Source organism: Mus caroli, unplaced genomic scaffold (genome assembly GCF_978045245.1).
Source record: "Mus caroli unplaced genomic scaffold, Mus_caroli_1 scaffold_13, whole genome shotgun sequence".
NCBI classification, from domain to species: Eukaryota; Metazoa; Chordata; class Mammalia; order Rodentia; family Muridae; genus Mus; species Mus caroli.
In genome coordinates, this window is record NW_028227268.1 from 62004918 (window position 1) to 62021629 (window position 16712).

Sequence of the window (16712 nt, forward strand, 5' to 3'; positions counted from 1 at the left end):
CAGGGCTTTCTCTGGGAAGCCTTTCCCCAGCCTCTTTCCCAGCATGCATCCGTGCCACTGTTGCTGGCCGACCTCTGTCTGCTACTGAATATGCTACCCTCAAGCTAGCTCACAGGGCACGGCTTTTTGTCTTGCCCTCCTCCAGCTTCCTTCTCCTGGAAACTTCTGGAATCTACAGCTTGCCTACCCTGCTGCTATTCTCTCAAAGGCTAAAAAGTCATCCTCAAGATTCCTTCTGAGTCACTTTCTAGACTAAGAAAACGCTAAAGAAGGGGCGTTCCAGTCTCCCCTTAACACAGTAACACAGATAAAGATGGCATGGCTAGAGAGGGAGACCCAGATGTCTATCATATCTGCTCAGGAACAGGAGAAGGACCTTCATTCATCTGCCAAGATGAGAGAAGGGGGCCAGCCAAGGCACTGACTGCCAACCCTGCCAACCCGAACTGTCCTGATGGAAGAAGGAGAGAACTGACTCTCAAGTTGTCCTTTGACCTAGACACACACACACACACACACACACACACACACACACACACACAATTAATCATGTAATTTTAAAATGCTTTAAAAGGAAGTCAGAAAAGCTATTCATGCAAGGGTCTAAAAATCTAAAGAAAGGTAGGAAGCCTGGGGCCGGTGGGCAGGAAAAGGAAGAGGGGAAACTGAACAGGGGGAGGAAGCAGGGGTCACACAGGACCAGGTAGCAAGGATCAATTGAGACTTTACACTCGGTGGGGCAGGAAGTTGGGAGGAGACCGTATTGGGACTGGATGGACGGTGTATTACTGTGGAGTAGGGTGTGTCCTTGGAATTCCCATCACTGCTCAGAAATAAGTGGAAGACTCTAGTGTGTCTTCTCATGCGAAGGAAACACCCAGGCACAGATTTCTCAAGTCCCAGGGTCTCCGCCACAGTAAACAGGGTGATTCCAGGGCAGAGAGCTCACCAGGCGGTACCTCAGCTGACAAGGACTTTGGCTACTGCCCTTGCCAGCAGTAGGCAGAGTGTGGAGTGTCTTGGGTTGATTGCCCTAACGTGGAGATGGCTTGGGCCTGAGGCTTAGCTAGATCCCATCTCAAATAACTGCCTTCCAATGATCTTGTTCAAGTTCTAATCCTCTTGAAGCACTTTTCTCTAACACAGAGAACTGATGCCTTCTGATTGGTCTGTCAGGGCATGGCTAATATCAACAGACTTCCAGGCAAGACACTTCAATTTAGTGGGCACTCTGTCCCCAGTCATGACCAAGTGCCAGCTACTTCAGTTTAGCCTGTCTGAATACAAATCCCAAGGTGACCCATTTTATTCCTGAGAGGGCAGGAAAGTGACTTGTCCCTTGACCACACCCCTCAGGTACAGCTGTTGTACTTGCCCTCAAGTATACAGAGCACAGGGTCCAGAGCCCCAGGCTAAACCAAAGTACTTAATGCTAAGTGATGGTTCTTTCAGGATCTCTGCAAGCTGGCCATTAGTAATCTCACTGATGGTGAGCCTGCAAGTGGATGAGTCCCCTGGCAGTCAAGTGGCCTGAAATCTGACCTAAGGCCCTTTAGGGCATCAGCACAGCCAGGAGAAGGGATGCCAAGAAACGGCAAGCTCAAGGGGACCCAAAATGCGAGCAGTGTGTAGCAGCCAGGACCAACCCACAGGCAGGGCCTAGACTTGCCGGTCAGTACTGTAGGGGAGGCTTGTGTACAAAGAATAAGGTTACAACATTCTGGCCCCAACTGGCTTAGATTCTGGTGGAAGGGTCCCAGCAGAACTCCAGGGCTCTGGGCCTTACTAGACAGAGTGAGAAGCTCCAGAACCCGGTCCACCCCACCCCAGACCCTGCTGTAGGGAAGTACAGCTGAAATTCCCCTAGACCACTATCCCAGGGGCTAGAGAGCACATCTCTCCTTCTCTGCCCATCTGGAATCCTGTACATCTGCAAAATGCAGGGCCTCAGAGTCCTGTGCTGAGGCAGTGGATTCGAGATCTATCCACTCTCTGAAGCAGTTTGGATAAAGGAAGAGGTTCCCTCTGCACAGGCTTTGGCCATGGAGATCCCAGCGTCTGAACCTTTGGAACAATGGAAGCAATTTCCAGAAAACAAACTGATAACTGGTCCCACCGACAGCTTTTGTCTCAGCTCCAACCCCACCCTGCCACGTTGGGTCATCAGTTTGACTTGTGCTGGGGAAGGGCTCCTTTTTAGCCCCCAGCCCTTCTCTTCCCCTCTTGAAGAGGAAACAAAGTTGCCCATCTCAGATCGGAAGGAGCTCTGGGAGTGCCCTGGGCTTGCCTGTGGGAATGGATGATGCTTGGTGCTTCTGTGTAGAAGGAAAGACAGCAAGGCAGGAAGAGCCCAAGAATGAGGCAGAGGCAGTGTGTGGAGCGGTGGGGAGTGTCCATGGAAAAGACTGAATGACTGCCCCTCGATCTGAGAGAGGCCATGCTCCTGCTCTCAGTGCTGCTGCCACCATGTCCTTCTCTGCCCCTGAGGACAAGCCCCAGGAAGCCCTGTACATGGTCCAGCTGCAGGGGCCCCAGGAAGTGTAAATGCTCAGCAGGCAGGAGAGGCAGGCAGAGGCCAGTGAGACGCACATCTCAACACAGTAGCATTCAAAGAGATCAAAATGCATTTAATGTGGTCTAGTCTTGTTGCCTACATCTTTAGATACCACTATTATTGAAAATAACATGAAAATTCTCCAGTTTCACCGTTTAAAATAGATTTAACATTCTATGACCTCACATAGGGCAGATACCCATACAAGGGCCTCCCTATGGTGTGTTCTTCTGCCCCCAGGCCCTCGGCTGGACAAGGACCAGGTGCACAGCACCAGATGGGCTCAGGGCAGCTGCTTCATCCTGTGCAGCTCTCTCTCTCTCTCTCTCTCTCTCTCTCTCTCTCTCTCTCTCTCTCTCTCTCTCTCTCTCTCTCCACACAGCACCCAAGCCACTGACATTCACATACACACACCCTGGGACCTCCACACCCTCACACATGTTCACACACACACACACACATACACACACACACACACACACACACAGATGCCTCCATGGCCTCCGACAGGATCTGCTGCAGAGGCTTACTTACCATCAGACTCCTCAGACTGATGCACACTGTGTCGTACAGCCTGCATAACCAGGGCAGGGCAGGGACTCAAGTTGGACTGTGATCACGTCTGTGGCCAGCATCCAGCCTGACCAGTTCAGGTTGGTGAGCATGAAACCCACCTTACCCCCCCCCCCCAAAAAAACAAACAAGCACACACATACCTGTGGTCAGACATAGGCTACCTGTATACAAACACCTGTGTATACCATATACCTGCATACCAAGTTTCCCACACAGGGAGAAGATCGTGTGAGCACGTCTGCACATGCGTGCACACACACCCTGGTTTTCTTTCTCACACACTTCCCAGGGGCCAAGCTTTCCTGCCTGGCACAGGCACACGGCTCCCCCGTCAGTGGCTTCCTCCATTGGGTGCACTAAAGGGAGCGGCTAGTTTGGTCTTTAGCACAAGCAATAAATAAATACAGGGAAAGAGGGAAAAAGAGGGCAGGAGAATTTGAAAATACAGCATCTGCCTGCCTTTGGCAGAGATGAAAGGCAGTTTGAGCTGCTCTCCAGCAGGGCCCAGGGACTGGACCATTCTGGCAGGGAGGAGGATGGGGCTGCCTAGAGTTCTGAATGCTTCAGGCCACTGAGATGAGCAGAGAGCAGGAGCCCCTAGACCCTGCTCTGGATACAGGCCCACCTATTCAGAAAGAACAACAGGTGCTCCCACAGTGGCACCCAGTGGCCGGGACCCACCCTCTACCCCTCCCTAGACCCGACAACTAGCTAGAGAGGTGAGTGGCAGGCAAGCACACCCAGGCTGAATGCACCCTTAGGCCCCGAGGCCAAGGCTAGAACAGTCAGTGAGATTTGGGGGCAGAGGTCGGGCCAGGACCACAGAGGAGCCCATGCCTCTGCAGCGGGTTCTAGGGGAATCTCCTAGATTAGAAATTAGCATGGAATCTGAAGCAAGGTGCCTGGGAGCCAGCCTATCTCAGGTCTCCCTGACGGGGCACTACGGGAAGACTCCACGGCTTGGGCCTCAGGAAGGAGAAGTTCCACCATAGGCTAAAACAGGAATTCTTTGTTTTATGACATTTCTCTGGTCTATCTCTATGGTGGCAGGGGGCTGGTGTGGGATAGGGGTGGGGGTGGGGGTGGGGGGTTTCTCTTCTCCCCTAGACTCTGCCTTCCAGCAGGAGATGACTGGCTGGGACCAGCAGGGCTTCATCATCCTGCCCCAGCAGTGTGGGACAAAAGCAGGCAGGGTCAGGGCTATGAGCGAGCAGCCTCTGCAATCTCAGAAGGGCCTGGGGAGCTTCATGAGTGGACTTAGGGCAGTAGGGAAAGATTAAACAAGTCTGAGAAAACCAGCAATGACGGAAGCCAGACAACCAGAGTCTCTAAGGCACAACTCAAGCTGTGAGTCCAGCGGGGGACGTGGGTCCGACCCACTTCCTGGGGATGTGGGACCCAGACCCCATACTAATTTCCTGAGTGTCCTTTTCTAAGAAGCACCCACTCTGGTGTTTCCTACGCCCCCTCGCTGCAAGGGGTGGAGACCTGGGACTAAATAGGAAGAGAAGCACAATGGGAGTACGGAGTGGGGGTGGGGGAAGGGGTGTCTAAACCCAGCCCTGAGGCAGCTGAGGTACAACAACATCAAACAGAAGAGCAAGCCAGATTCACCCTAGTGGGCCCCACCCCCAAGAGACATCCAGACACTTTATTAGAATCGTTAACATGGTCACAAGCAGCCTGATTCATCCTTAAGCATGACAACTTGCTTAAGGCCCTGGCCCACGTGAGGGAGAAAACAGACCTCTGAGAGCCCTCAGGGTTCTCTGTCCAGCTGCTTGCCTGGCAGCGCTGAGTAGAATTCCAACTGTCCCCACACCAGGAATTTTAAAAATTGAACCACCTGTGTTTTGTGTTTTCTTGTGTTTTGTGGGGTGGGTTTTTTTTATTGTTTGTTTGTTTGTTTTTGTTTGTAAACAGTCTTGCCCAAGTTAAAAACCAATGAAGTGTACATACACAGCCTCCTTCCACCAGGGCTGGGGACCTGCTCCTAAAGCCTCCAGCAGAGTCCCTAACTCCTGAGCAACCCTACCCCAAGAAGTCACCTCCTTGCCCATGGGTATACATCAGCCTCTGAGGCCGTGAGCCGGTCATTTTGGCCATCCACGCTCCCGCAAACTTTCCCAAGCTATTGCGAAAAAACATGAAAAAGACTAAGATGCTACTGAGTCTGTGACCCGAGGCTTTCGGCCTGCTCTGCTCAAACGCAGGTCCCCAAGGGACATGGGACCTATTGTGGTCAGGGTGGTGCCGCATCTAAGCCAAGGGCATTCAAATCTCCGACTCCCGTCTGTAGGGCCGTTCAAGGGCAGCGCTGCTGGCCTGCAGTCTGTCAAAGTCATGCTCTGGCTGAGGGCTGCGGCCATCCCGGTCGGTAGCCACCTCGTCCTCCTCATCTCTGCTCAGGAAGGCCAGCTCATTCTCATAGCAGAAAGAGTTGGCGCTAGGCAGGAGAAACTTGTTCTCCACCAGGTCCTTGGCGCTGCAGCGGGGAGTAGACGGCACCTCGTAGGTCTTGTGGAAGTGTGAATAGTCAATCTTGTACTGGTTCTTCTCTTCGAAGAGCACTGGCTCAAAGCGGTGGCCCCACAGGATCTCATTAGCCAAGTAGGAACTGCGAGCCTGTGTGGTCATGGCTGTGGCCTCTACCATGCCCTCCAGGATGACCACAATCTCAAAGTCGTCTGTCTCGAGGTCCTGACGGCTAATGCCAAACAGTGGGCTGGCCTCATCAATCTCGTGCAAGATGGTGATGGGTGATACCAGGAAGATACGGTCTAGGCCCTTGTCAAAGCCGACATCAATGTCAATCTGGTCCAGTGGGATGTACTCACCCTCCTCTGTGACCCTGGGCTTGATGAGCTGGGCTCGCACATGGGCCTCCACGATGTGACTCTTACGCAGGTTGCCCACGCGCCACATGAGGCAGAGCTTGCCGTCACGCAGAGCCACCACGGCATTATGGCTGAAAAGCAGAGTCTGTGCACGCTTCTTGGGCCGTGCCATCTTGGCCATGATGGCACCAATCATGAAGGAGTCAATGATGCAGCCCACAATGGACTGCGCCACCACCATGAAGACAGCCACCGGGCACTCTTCAGTCACACAACGTAGCCCGTAGCCAATGGTGGTCTGTGTCTCAATGGAGAAGAGAAAGGCTGCCATGAAGCCGTGGACCTGCAGTACACAGGGTGTACGGCCACGGCCCTCGGCTGGCTCCAGGTCCCCGTGGGCGACAGCAATGACCCAGAAGATGATGCCAAACAGCAACCAGGAGGCAAGAAAGGCCAGAGAGAAGATGAGCAGCATGTAGCGCCAGCGGATGTCCACACACGTGGTAAACATGTCAGCCAGGTAGCGTTGTGACTTCTCGTCCATGTTGGCGAATTCAATGTTGCACTGACCGTTCTTCTTGACGAAGCGGTTGCGGCACCGGCGCCGTGTATGCACCTTGCCATTGCCAAAACCGTTGGCGCCTGACATGGTAACCAGGTGCAGCCCGTCCTCCTCTGATGATACAATGCTGTAGGGGTTGGCCCGACTGGCTGCGGTCATCCCGGGGTCTGGTGGACCCTGGCCTGCCCCCAGGCTGACTCCAGGCGGGGGCACTTCTGCAAAAGAAAGGAGAATAGGTCTGTCTGGGCAGGCATCCAGGGCCGTGACAGTAACTGACAGACACAGCCTCCGTTTAGTCACCACAGATCCCCCGTCTTCCCTCCCACTTGAAGCCTGCTTCTCAATCCACCTTCACAGTTTGGAAAACAGTCTCCCTGGGCTCCCAGAAGCTCCAGCCAGAAACCTTGGCTTCCTCTCAGCTCTTCTAGCTCCAGTACCAAAGGGCCTTGCTTTCACTATATATTCATATTTCCCTTACCCTCATAGCCTAAACCCTGGTCACCTCCAGCCTGGACCAAGGCAGGGGCCATCTCACCAGCTCAATTCATCTGCCTTCCTCCCAGTCCCCTGCGACAGGCACCAGAAGCCTGAAAGGCACCAAATTAAATCCCATCCCTCTTCTACTCACAGTCAGTGACCCCAGGAGCAGCAAGGTCTGTACAGGCAGGCCAGGCAGGCCCATGGCCTGTTGCCCAGCCGAATACACACACACACACCCCACACACACATGCTCTCCCCTCCACACCCCCTCACACTCTCCCCAGCCCACCCCTGATATCTACACACACACCCTCTCACTCCCTCGCCCCCCACACCTGCTACACACACACACACACACACATGCTACACCCCTGACTCTCTCACACACACACAGGCTCCACACACACCCCCTCCCACAGCCACGCTGCTGTGCATCAGGCTCTGCTCTCATGATGTCACCACAGGCCTCCTCATGCCCTAGAAGTAACACACACATAATCCTGACCCACACACTGCACACTCCAACACAGACCCTCAAGTGGAATAGCAACAGCAACAGTCATAACAGCTGTGACACTGGTCAGCTCCCTCACATCAAGCCATTTATGTCACCCACTGCCCTATCCCAGGTCTAAGCAGGTCTGCCAGGCTCCAGGCCTCGGTATGTCTGACATTCCGTGTTCATTCTGCTTGTCCTCTAGAAGCCCAGAGCATCCACTAATCACCCGTAGGCTACACCCGTTTCGTTTCTATCATGGGGTCACATGATATAAAAGGTAGCCCTAGGGTAGAACAGACATCTTCTCCCATCTCTGCTGTGGACCACAGGACCACAGCCCCCACACATGTTACTTGCTTCCATGACCACTTTTGACCTCCTACATAACTCCAGGCCAGCCTAGCACACAGTCCTCCCAGAGGAGGCTGGAGGAATGGTGCAGTGGCCAGAACAAACTCATTTCTCAGGCCCAGGCTTTGCACACTCCCCATTGCTCCACAAGGGCTGGTGCTAAGCTAAACCAGGGACCACAGCATGCCTAGCCCCATAGACTCTAGCCTGTCTCAGCTGGGCTGAGCTGAAAGTGAGTATCCACCACGGACGTAGCAGAACACTGATGATCTGAACATGCTGTATCTTCCCATCACACGGTGCCATACACCTCAAGACCTACCCAACGACACATCAATTTAGAGCCCAGTAAAACCTCAAAGCCCTCGATCACCTGACATCACTAGGAAGACAGAGATCCCAGAAGAAGATCCCAGGGTAGCTGGGCACCTGGGGCAGGCCAGATACTATCAAACCTTCCTGCCCTTGGACCCTTGAGGAGCTCTGCCCCATTTTTTCAGAGCTCAGAACAGGAAGACACTTGCCCAATGTCTATAAGCAGAGATAACAATGCTGGAATTCAAGCCCATCTGGACAGCACAATCCCTGGCCACATCTACATCAGAGGTTCAGAGGGACATGGCCTGCACACTCTGCCACCGACAGAGGCATGGGTGGAGACCAGTAGACCAGACAGCTCAGGAAGGATTCCCAGGGTCTATGTCATGAGCCATAGTGCTACTGCCTGGCAGACACAGACATAGCTATGAAGCTTGAGAGCCACAGAAAGAGTTTGTCAGGCGTGGGGCAAAACACAGCCAAGAGCCTCAAGACATCCTTTAATGGCCATGGAGAGTTTTTAAAGGGTAAAGTACTCCCAACCAAGACATACGGGCTTCAACAGGAGAGTCGAGATCCAACCCTCATGTCTAATGCAAGGTATCCTACCACAGAACCTCAGGCCCTATAGGGCCACCTGTCTTCACTTCCTCCCCTACAGCTGTTTCCATCTACCACCTCACCATGGGCTTGTTTAGCTGAGGCTCGGGGCTGTAATGGTGGATGCTGTTTCTGTCTAGGCCAGGAGGCAGAGGGTTGACGGGGCTGGGGAACCCGGGGACCATTCTGAGAAGACATCTCAGCCCCGTGTTCCTGAGCCTTCCAGGGGAAGGTGGCCAAGGTTGGGGTACTCAGACGCCGGGGGAAAGCTGCCAGATCCCAGGAGCCAGGCTTGTGTGGCCTAGAGGCCTTGAGGGACGTCCAGCGGGTCATGGTGGCTCTGGCTCGAGCTATGAGCAGCAGCTGGCCTGCAGGGAACAGAATCACAAGAATCAAAGACTGGGGATCCCAGTCTAGAACCCTGCTCCAGGAAAGCAGCCTTGCTTCTGGCTAACCGGTGTACTGCAGCCATTCCTAGAACCACCTAGGCATTGTCACAGATCTGAGAACGCCCACTTCTGTTGATATTCCACCCACACCAGAGAAAATCAACTCGAAGTTTACACCCGATCCACACCTTGAGCCAAGAGAATATGCATGAGCTACAGAAGCAGACAGAGCACTAGGGCATGGAAGCCCCTCACTTGGGGCGTAATGAAGACAGACCCGAAAGAAAGACCCAGAAGCAGAAACTAGCATCACAGACAGACCTAGTGTCAGAAGGAGACCCACACACAAAGGCTTGTGCAAGAAGGTGCTAAAAGATCTCCAAGAACCAGAGGGCAGAGTCTCAGCCAGGGGCAGGCAGGCAGGCAGGCTGGCAGGCTGGCAGGCTGTTGCTCAATGGTCTGTGCAGAGACTTGGGAAGAAAAGGAATGAGGATTTGTTTCATTTGAAGAGGTCTAAGTAAGAAAAGAGTCCAGCACCCCTTTTTCATAGGTGGGGAAGCTGAGGCTAAAGGAGAAAGCAATGCTTAAGCCAACAGCAAGAACCATGTTAGCAAGGCCCAGGCTGGCCAGTGGGAGCTCTGGGCATTGCCAGGAGGGAACAAGTAACTCCATGGAGTACAGTACCTGAACTAGACAAGGAGAATCGCAACTGGATGGCACTCAAAACAAATCCAGGCACAGTGGGCACACACTCCACAGGAGGAAATGACCTGTCCTGGACCTACAGAGACAGATCAGCTTCTTGTCCTGGCATCTTCAGGCACAGCCCCTCAGCATCCAGTAAGCCTGGAGCACTGGCTGGGGCCAGGACTGGAGCTTTGAGCAAAAAGAGCTGCCACCTAACCTAGGGTGGAGCCTGGGAGTCACTGGGAGGTACCTCCGGATGGAGCAGGACATCCCATGCCAGTCTCCAAGACTCTGGGCACCTCAGGTTTCGCTAATATCCGGGAGGAACTGGGACAAGGCTTGGGCCCATATTTCTAAATGTCAGCAAGATGCTGACTGCGAAGATGTGGGCCCTAGAAGAGGAACACCAGGTGAGCCATCTCCCTTAGGCTCCTCCAGAGTGAGGAAAGGGTCAAAATCTATCAAGTGCTGCTACCTGACAGGTGCTCATCTGAAAGTCTCCCATGCTCATTGATTTAATCCCCGTAATGACCATGACGGTTAACCCCCTTTTCCAGGGAGGAAACTGAAGCTCAGGGGATTGAGTCACTTGTCAAGGGCCACACAGAGCTAGGGAGTGGAGTTTCTGTTCTGGAGAGCCTAGATGAAAACAACATCAATTACCTCAGGTCCTGAGGGCAGACTCGGTGACACCATATTCCCTACCAGTTCTCCAGACCCCACAATCCCATTTGGTAATAAAACATACAATACAAACTGCCCCCAAGCTGGCAGACAACAGCAGAATTTTAAGGGACAGAGTTTGGCTAATCAAGCCCCCACATCAAAAGACTCCTTGGAGGTCGCATGTACAGAGAAGGCAAACATGGGGTTGGCTGGGGCCTTTTCCTTCCATGAGTGCCTGTGGCCATTTTCAATAATCAACCACAGAGCTTTTGCCCACTGTACCCGGAGCAGCTAATGTAGTCCCTACCTATCTGTCTTAGCACGAGAGGCTCCCTGCCACCTTCATCACAAGGGACATGAGAGACCAGGCAGGCAGGAGACACAATGTTCTCGCTTGTACCAGGTCCTGCCTAGAAGGTAAACCTGTGGTAGCAGGCAACAGAGAGGGGCACTTACAGGGATGGCCTGGCCAGAGCTAGGGCCACAAAGCCTAGTAAGGAGGTCCATCGGGTTGGTAAGAGCTCAGTATGGGTGTTCGGGGAATGAGAAGTAATCGGGTCAGCTGACATTTCCTTCTTTAGATCTGAGAAGGTGATTCTCTGGCCCCTTTTTCCAAGCCAGATTTCCTGGTCAAATCTTCAGACAATCTTTTCCCCGATCCCCTGTAAACATTCAAGATCAGTGCACACGCTGGACTTCTGCTTCGAGGCCTGTGCTAGGCTTGGGGGAGATAGGCAAGGGGGTGGGTGGGTGAGTGCTGCTCTCCCTTCCCCTAGCCCTCACCACTCCAAGAGTCCTTGCCCTGATTCTAGCAGCCACATCAATGTCTCTTTGCCTAAAACGCTCTCTGGTCATTAGACCACACTCTGCCCAGGCACGGGGCAGGCTGGGACCCAAAACCACTGAGGGTAAGTGGGTAAATGGCTCCACTCCCCACTCCAGGCATGGGAAGCACATGTTCCATGTGTCACCTTGGCTGGACCCTCAGCTGGGAATCCCCAGCCAGTTAGTTCCCCAGCTTGTTCTATCTCCAGTCACCTGCCTGCCCCGTGCAGTAACCCTATCAATAGCATATCCTCCCATACTCCCTCTATCGGTTCCTTCTCTGCCTCGCCTTCCATGCTCACTCCTCTCTGGGATTTCCTCAGCTTGACTCCCATGAAGCTTTCTGGGCTGGTAACTTGTCTCTTGCCCTCTCCTCTAGTGTCTCTCTTCCGCAAAGCCTCGGTGAGCCCCAATTTCCATCCCCCCCCCCCCGGGATGCTCACACCAGCAAAGAAGAAAATAAAGAACCTCTTCCCCAAGGTGTGCCTCAGCCTCTCTCCTCTCCCACCCTTCATTCTATGAAGACCTGGATTCTCTTGTCCCAGTTTCTACCCATTAGGGCCAGAAGCTGCCTGTACATTCCTAGAGTTGCTCTCGGCCTGGCGCCACCTCCCGTCAGCCTCCGAGGCCAGAGAGGCTAGAGTGGGCCCTGACACAGAGAACCTGAGAAACGTTCCTGCTCAATATGCAAAGGCGAAGGCAAAAGCTCAGACTGGAAGGATGAGGAGGGATAGAGCCATGAATGAGGAGACAGATATATGCACAAGTGGGTGGTCAAGCAGATGGAGGGATAAACTGGGCTGACAGATGTGTGGGCGTCTGGAGAGGAGTGACCAGATACTGGGTGGTTTGGGGGTGGCTGGGTGGCTGAGCAGATGAATGGGTAAAGGAAGTGAGTAATGAATGAAAGGGCTGGGCAGCTAACAAGTTAGAGCGGATGATGAGATCAATAGGTGTTCTGGTGGTCAGATGAATGGATGGATGGGTGTGTGGGTGGGGTAAGGTGGGGAGGGTCTGCAGGGTGAGGGGTAGAAATCAGGTGAGCGTGGGAGGTGGGGGTGAGAGGATGCATGTCAGACAGACAGGGTGTCTGGGGCTACTGGATGGATACCAACAGCTGGCTAAGTAGGGAGAAGACACCATCGAGGAGTGAGAGGAGGTACCATCAAGACTCCATCCATGGATGGTGAGCTGTCCAAGTACGCATCAGGACCTCGACCACACCTGGAGCTGTCTCTAGAGCCGAGCTGCAGCTGCCGTCTTCACGAATAACCAAACAGCTGCAGCTAGCGCTTGATCCCACTGGTAAGGATGGGGCCTCCAGTTGCTCCTAGACCTACAGTGAGCTGAGCAGAGTTACCGTAGATGCTGATAGTCTCCTCAGATGGCCCAGAAGTCATAACTCTCACCCCAGATGCCTTCACAGCACGGCAGCTCAAACCAGGACACCAGGACACCACCACTGGAACAGGGCAGAACAAGAAAACCTCCCCTGATGATCGAGAGAGCCATGGCGCACACCAGGCCCGGGTAGGCACCTCACACACATCATCTTTCAGAATCCTCATGGAGGGGGAGGGGGGCACAGGACTGGAATGGCTACCCTTCCCTTTTCAGAGAAACGGCAATGTCTCCAGGGTCATGAAGAGGCTTGGGGTGCTATGCTTGTGTTCAAGCCACTCCTGCCAGGCTTCCCCAATGCCACCCCCAGGCATCTGTGGAGAGTGTGATGGATGGCATTTTCGTGGTCGGTGTGTGGGCGAGTGAATGAATGAGTACAGGAGGGCGGGGTTGGATGAGTGGCACAGATGAACAGATAGGAAAGTGAATCGGAGCACAGGGACCATTTCAAAGGGGCAGACAGGAGCTTGCCTCGGTGCACACCCACCCTACAGTGTCCAGAATCCGTTTTCCATCTGTCAAAGGGACCCCTGCCTGCCAACCTATCTGCCAAGTGGGCTTGGGGAGAAGATGATGCAAAGGGCTCTGAGAGCCTCTGAGGCCAGGACTTTGAGATGTTGTCACCTTCTCCACCTCCCAGGCAGAATTCACGGGGGACGCCCAAGTCTGCTTTGTCACACTGGCTTTTCTGGCTGGGATTGAAGAAATGATTGGTGAGTCACCCCCACATTCTAAGCCTCTGGGGCAAGCGACAATGGTAGTTTTGGAGACACAGAGTTATATTCTAATCGGGGGATCTTCCACTTACAAGCCGTGTGGCCCTGGGGGGTCACTTCCCCTGTCTATAAGCTTCTCCACCTTCACTGATGCCTTACACCCAGTGTCTGCCTCTTGGCCCTTCTAGCCTAAGAAACCAAGACTCAAGAGGCTGGAACAAATGTCACACAACTGGGAATGTCCATGGCAGGGACATCCTACCTGTGAACTGTGAGTGAGTCCAAACTGTGCTTGGATCTATGAGCTCTGCTCATTACAGCCCAGCCTTGAAGGACAGTTCCTCCCCCTGGACATAACAGGAAATTAAGACTATGGGGTTAGGCCATATCCCAGTTACCCACATCAGAACTCTATATGGAGGAGATGACTGCCACAGGACAATAGAAGCTAAAGAAGGTTCAGGAGAAGAGTCAGGGCTGAGAACTGTGGATAGTTTGTTCCCCCCACTTCCTGTTGGTCACCTGGCTGGTCCCAGGTTCTCTCAAGCTGACTCCCTACTAGGGCTTGCCCCAGACTCACAATTCCAGTTCTCCTGATTGTTCCTCTCTATATAAGGAAACCGAGGCTTGTTACAAAGAAGTGACTTGCCCGAGGTCACCAAACCAGGGGGTGGTGGCCTCAGGTTTATGGAAACATTGTCCAGGGCCCCTACCTCACCCTACCCTGCAGCAGCTATAGCAACCTACCAATAAACTGGCCCCTCAGTTCACCAGGAATGCATTCCCAGGAGCAGTCACCATCCCAAATTAGAAAGCTGGGAGCACAGAGCAAGGCTCTCTAGATTTGAGGGTTGGGCCCCAAACAGTTGCCAGCCAGTGAGGGCAAGGCTCAGCTGGCCCAGGCCTCTTGTCATGCTAAGCCTGGGAGGCAAGGCTCTGGAGCAGGCAGGTACTTCCTGAGGTTCAGGTGACACTGCCAGTCTCCAGCCAATATTCCCATGGAACTAAGCATGCCACCAGGAAGTGAGAGTCAGGCACAAGGCGGGGAACAGGGCCTGGCCCAACTAGGAGTAAACGGGAGCATGATAGGCAAACAGTGATCTGGAGGGGCCCTTCCCTGACGTCAGACTCCACACACCTCAGCAAGTATCATGTGATAAACAGAATCCTAGCTCCCACTCTTGGCACGCAGTGGCTGCGTGGCAAGTCAGGGTCCTCGCCAGTGTTGAAGAGAGTTGGCTCAGATGTGACACCCCAGATGTGTCCCCACCTGAACAGCTGAGAACAGAAAGGAGGTCCCAGGTACTTGTCTGGATATCCCTTAAAAGACACCCAGCATCTCCCCAGGGTAGACTCAGCCCTCTTGCTCCCCACTGCCAGGGTATCTGAGCCCCAGAGAGTACCCCTCAAGCTCTGACTGGATAAGCCTAGAGATGAGTGGGACACTAACCCCAGCGACTGGCTATGCTGGGTGGCCAGGAGGAGTGAACAGTACCCTGTGAGCCTGAGGTTAAAGCCAGGGCTCTGTTGTGGCCCCACCAGGGTAGACAACGGGCACCAGATGCCAGGGAATGTTTCTAGGATATTTTTATCTTGAGAACATCCTTTGGGGATGGAGGGGGGGACAGAGTGTCCTTGGCTCCAGGCCCCTGGGAGCATCAAAGGACAGGGACTTCTGAATACCCTCTGCCAGGATATCAACAATTACAAGGCCTCATCCTAGGGTAAGGGACACCTGGCCAGTATTTGGGTTTCGTGGGCCTCTGGGTTCTATTCCAGCTTGCTGTGTGTCCCAAGGAGGCAGGTCTCTGCCCCTGCGGCTGTTCCACCTTTTCTGGGCCTGATCAATGCTAGCTCAGAACTGGTCACTTAAGGAAGACAAGGTGGACCTCAGATTTCATTGGATGGCTTACCAGCAAGGAAGAAGGCCAAGCAGCTAGATTAGAGCCACACCAGAGTCCTGGGAGCCTGGAGGGATGGGGGTGAGGGTAATCTGGGCTATGGTGGAGAACTCAGAGCATCCCAGATGAATGTCATTAAGCCTGGGAGAAGTACACAGGCATAGGGACCATCCAGACTGAGATGGCAAAATAGCAGCAAGGGTGAGGGTGCAAGGGATGCCTGTGACCCTGAGAGTCCCCATGATCTGAAAGCAGAATCCAGCTCTGCTGCCCACTGTGGGCCTTGGCAAGCTCTTCCACCTCTGAACGTCCATGAGCCTGCCAGCAAAGCCAGGGGCTTTCTGACCCAGCATCTCAGCACACTACGGAACCTAGGGCTGAGAAAGTCTGAAGGAGCACACTGTTGCCATCCTAATTGCAGGGACGGTGAATATGCATGGAGAGTTCCAAAGAAAATGGGCTCCGCTCCAAGGTTACACTAATAGATGAAAGAGATGGAGGCCAGAGAAGCCTGCATGCCACACTGACGAGCGTGGGCTCCATCTCAAGAGATATGCAGATCTCCAGAGCCACGATAGAACCTGAACGTTTTAACAGTTTCAGCCAAGTCGACTGAATGTGTGCCCCTTCCTGTGTAGCCTTGGGCAAGGCACATCACTTCTCTGAACTCAGTTTTCATACCTCCGGAACAAGACTAATAATAGCATCAGTCTCATGGGGCTGGGACCGGCTCTCAGTGAGTCAGCCCATGGGGATTGCCTACAGGAAAATCTGCCCAGTCTCTCTGCCCATCACAGACCAGAAAGCTCACGGGCCAACCCCTACCACAGGAAGGAGGATCAGATGGCCGGATGGGTATGAACCCCAAGCGAGGGGCCCAAGGGACAAAGGCCTGCCAAAGTCTAACTTACTTGGTGTCTCTTTTCAACTAATCTAAGTCTCCGACATTTCCTGAGCACCTCATATGGGAACATAGGAGCAAGGACTTTAGAGAGAGAAGAAGCCTGAAGAATTTGCCAACATAAAAATGTTTATTGGCTGGGCAGCAATGGCGCATGCCTTTAACCCCAGCCACTGGAGGAACAGCAGAGGAGGGCAGAGGCAGGCAAATATCTGAGTTCAAGGCCAGCCTAGTCTACAGAATGAGTTCCAGGACAGCCAGGGCTATACAGAGAAACCCTGTCTCCAAACGCCCCACCACCACCACCACCACCACCACCACCACCACCACCACCACCAAAAATAAATGTCCAACAGAGCTGGAGAAATGGTTCAGCAGTTAAGAGGATTTCAAGTTCAATTTCCGGCACCTATGTTGGGTGGCTCACAATCTCCAGCTCCAGGGGATTC

General features: G+C 53.5%; 1 protein-coding gene across 1 annotated transcript in view; it reads right to left on the reverse strand.

Annotated features, from left to right (window-relative positions):
* Nucleotides 1-3238: 3238 nt before the first annotated feature.
* Kcnj12 (potassium inwardly rectifying channel subfamily J member 12) overlaps nt 3239-16712 on the reverse strand; it is a 48535-nt gene continuing 35061 nt past the window's right edge. The window contains exon 2 of the mRNA XM_021177732.3: nt 3239-6744. Coding sequence (XP_021033391.1) covers nt 5405-6688 — 1284 coding nt within the window. The 5' untranslated portion in view covers nt 6689-6744 and the 3' untranslated portion in view covers nt 3239-5404. The remainder of the gene's footprint in view (nt 6745-16712) is intronic.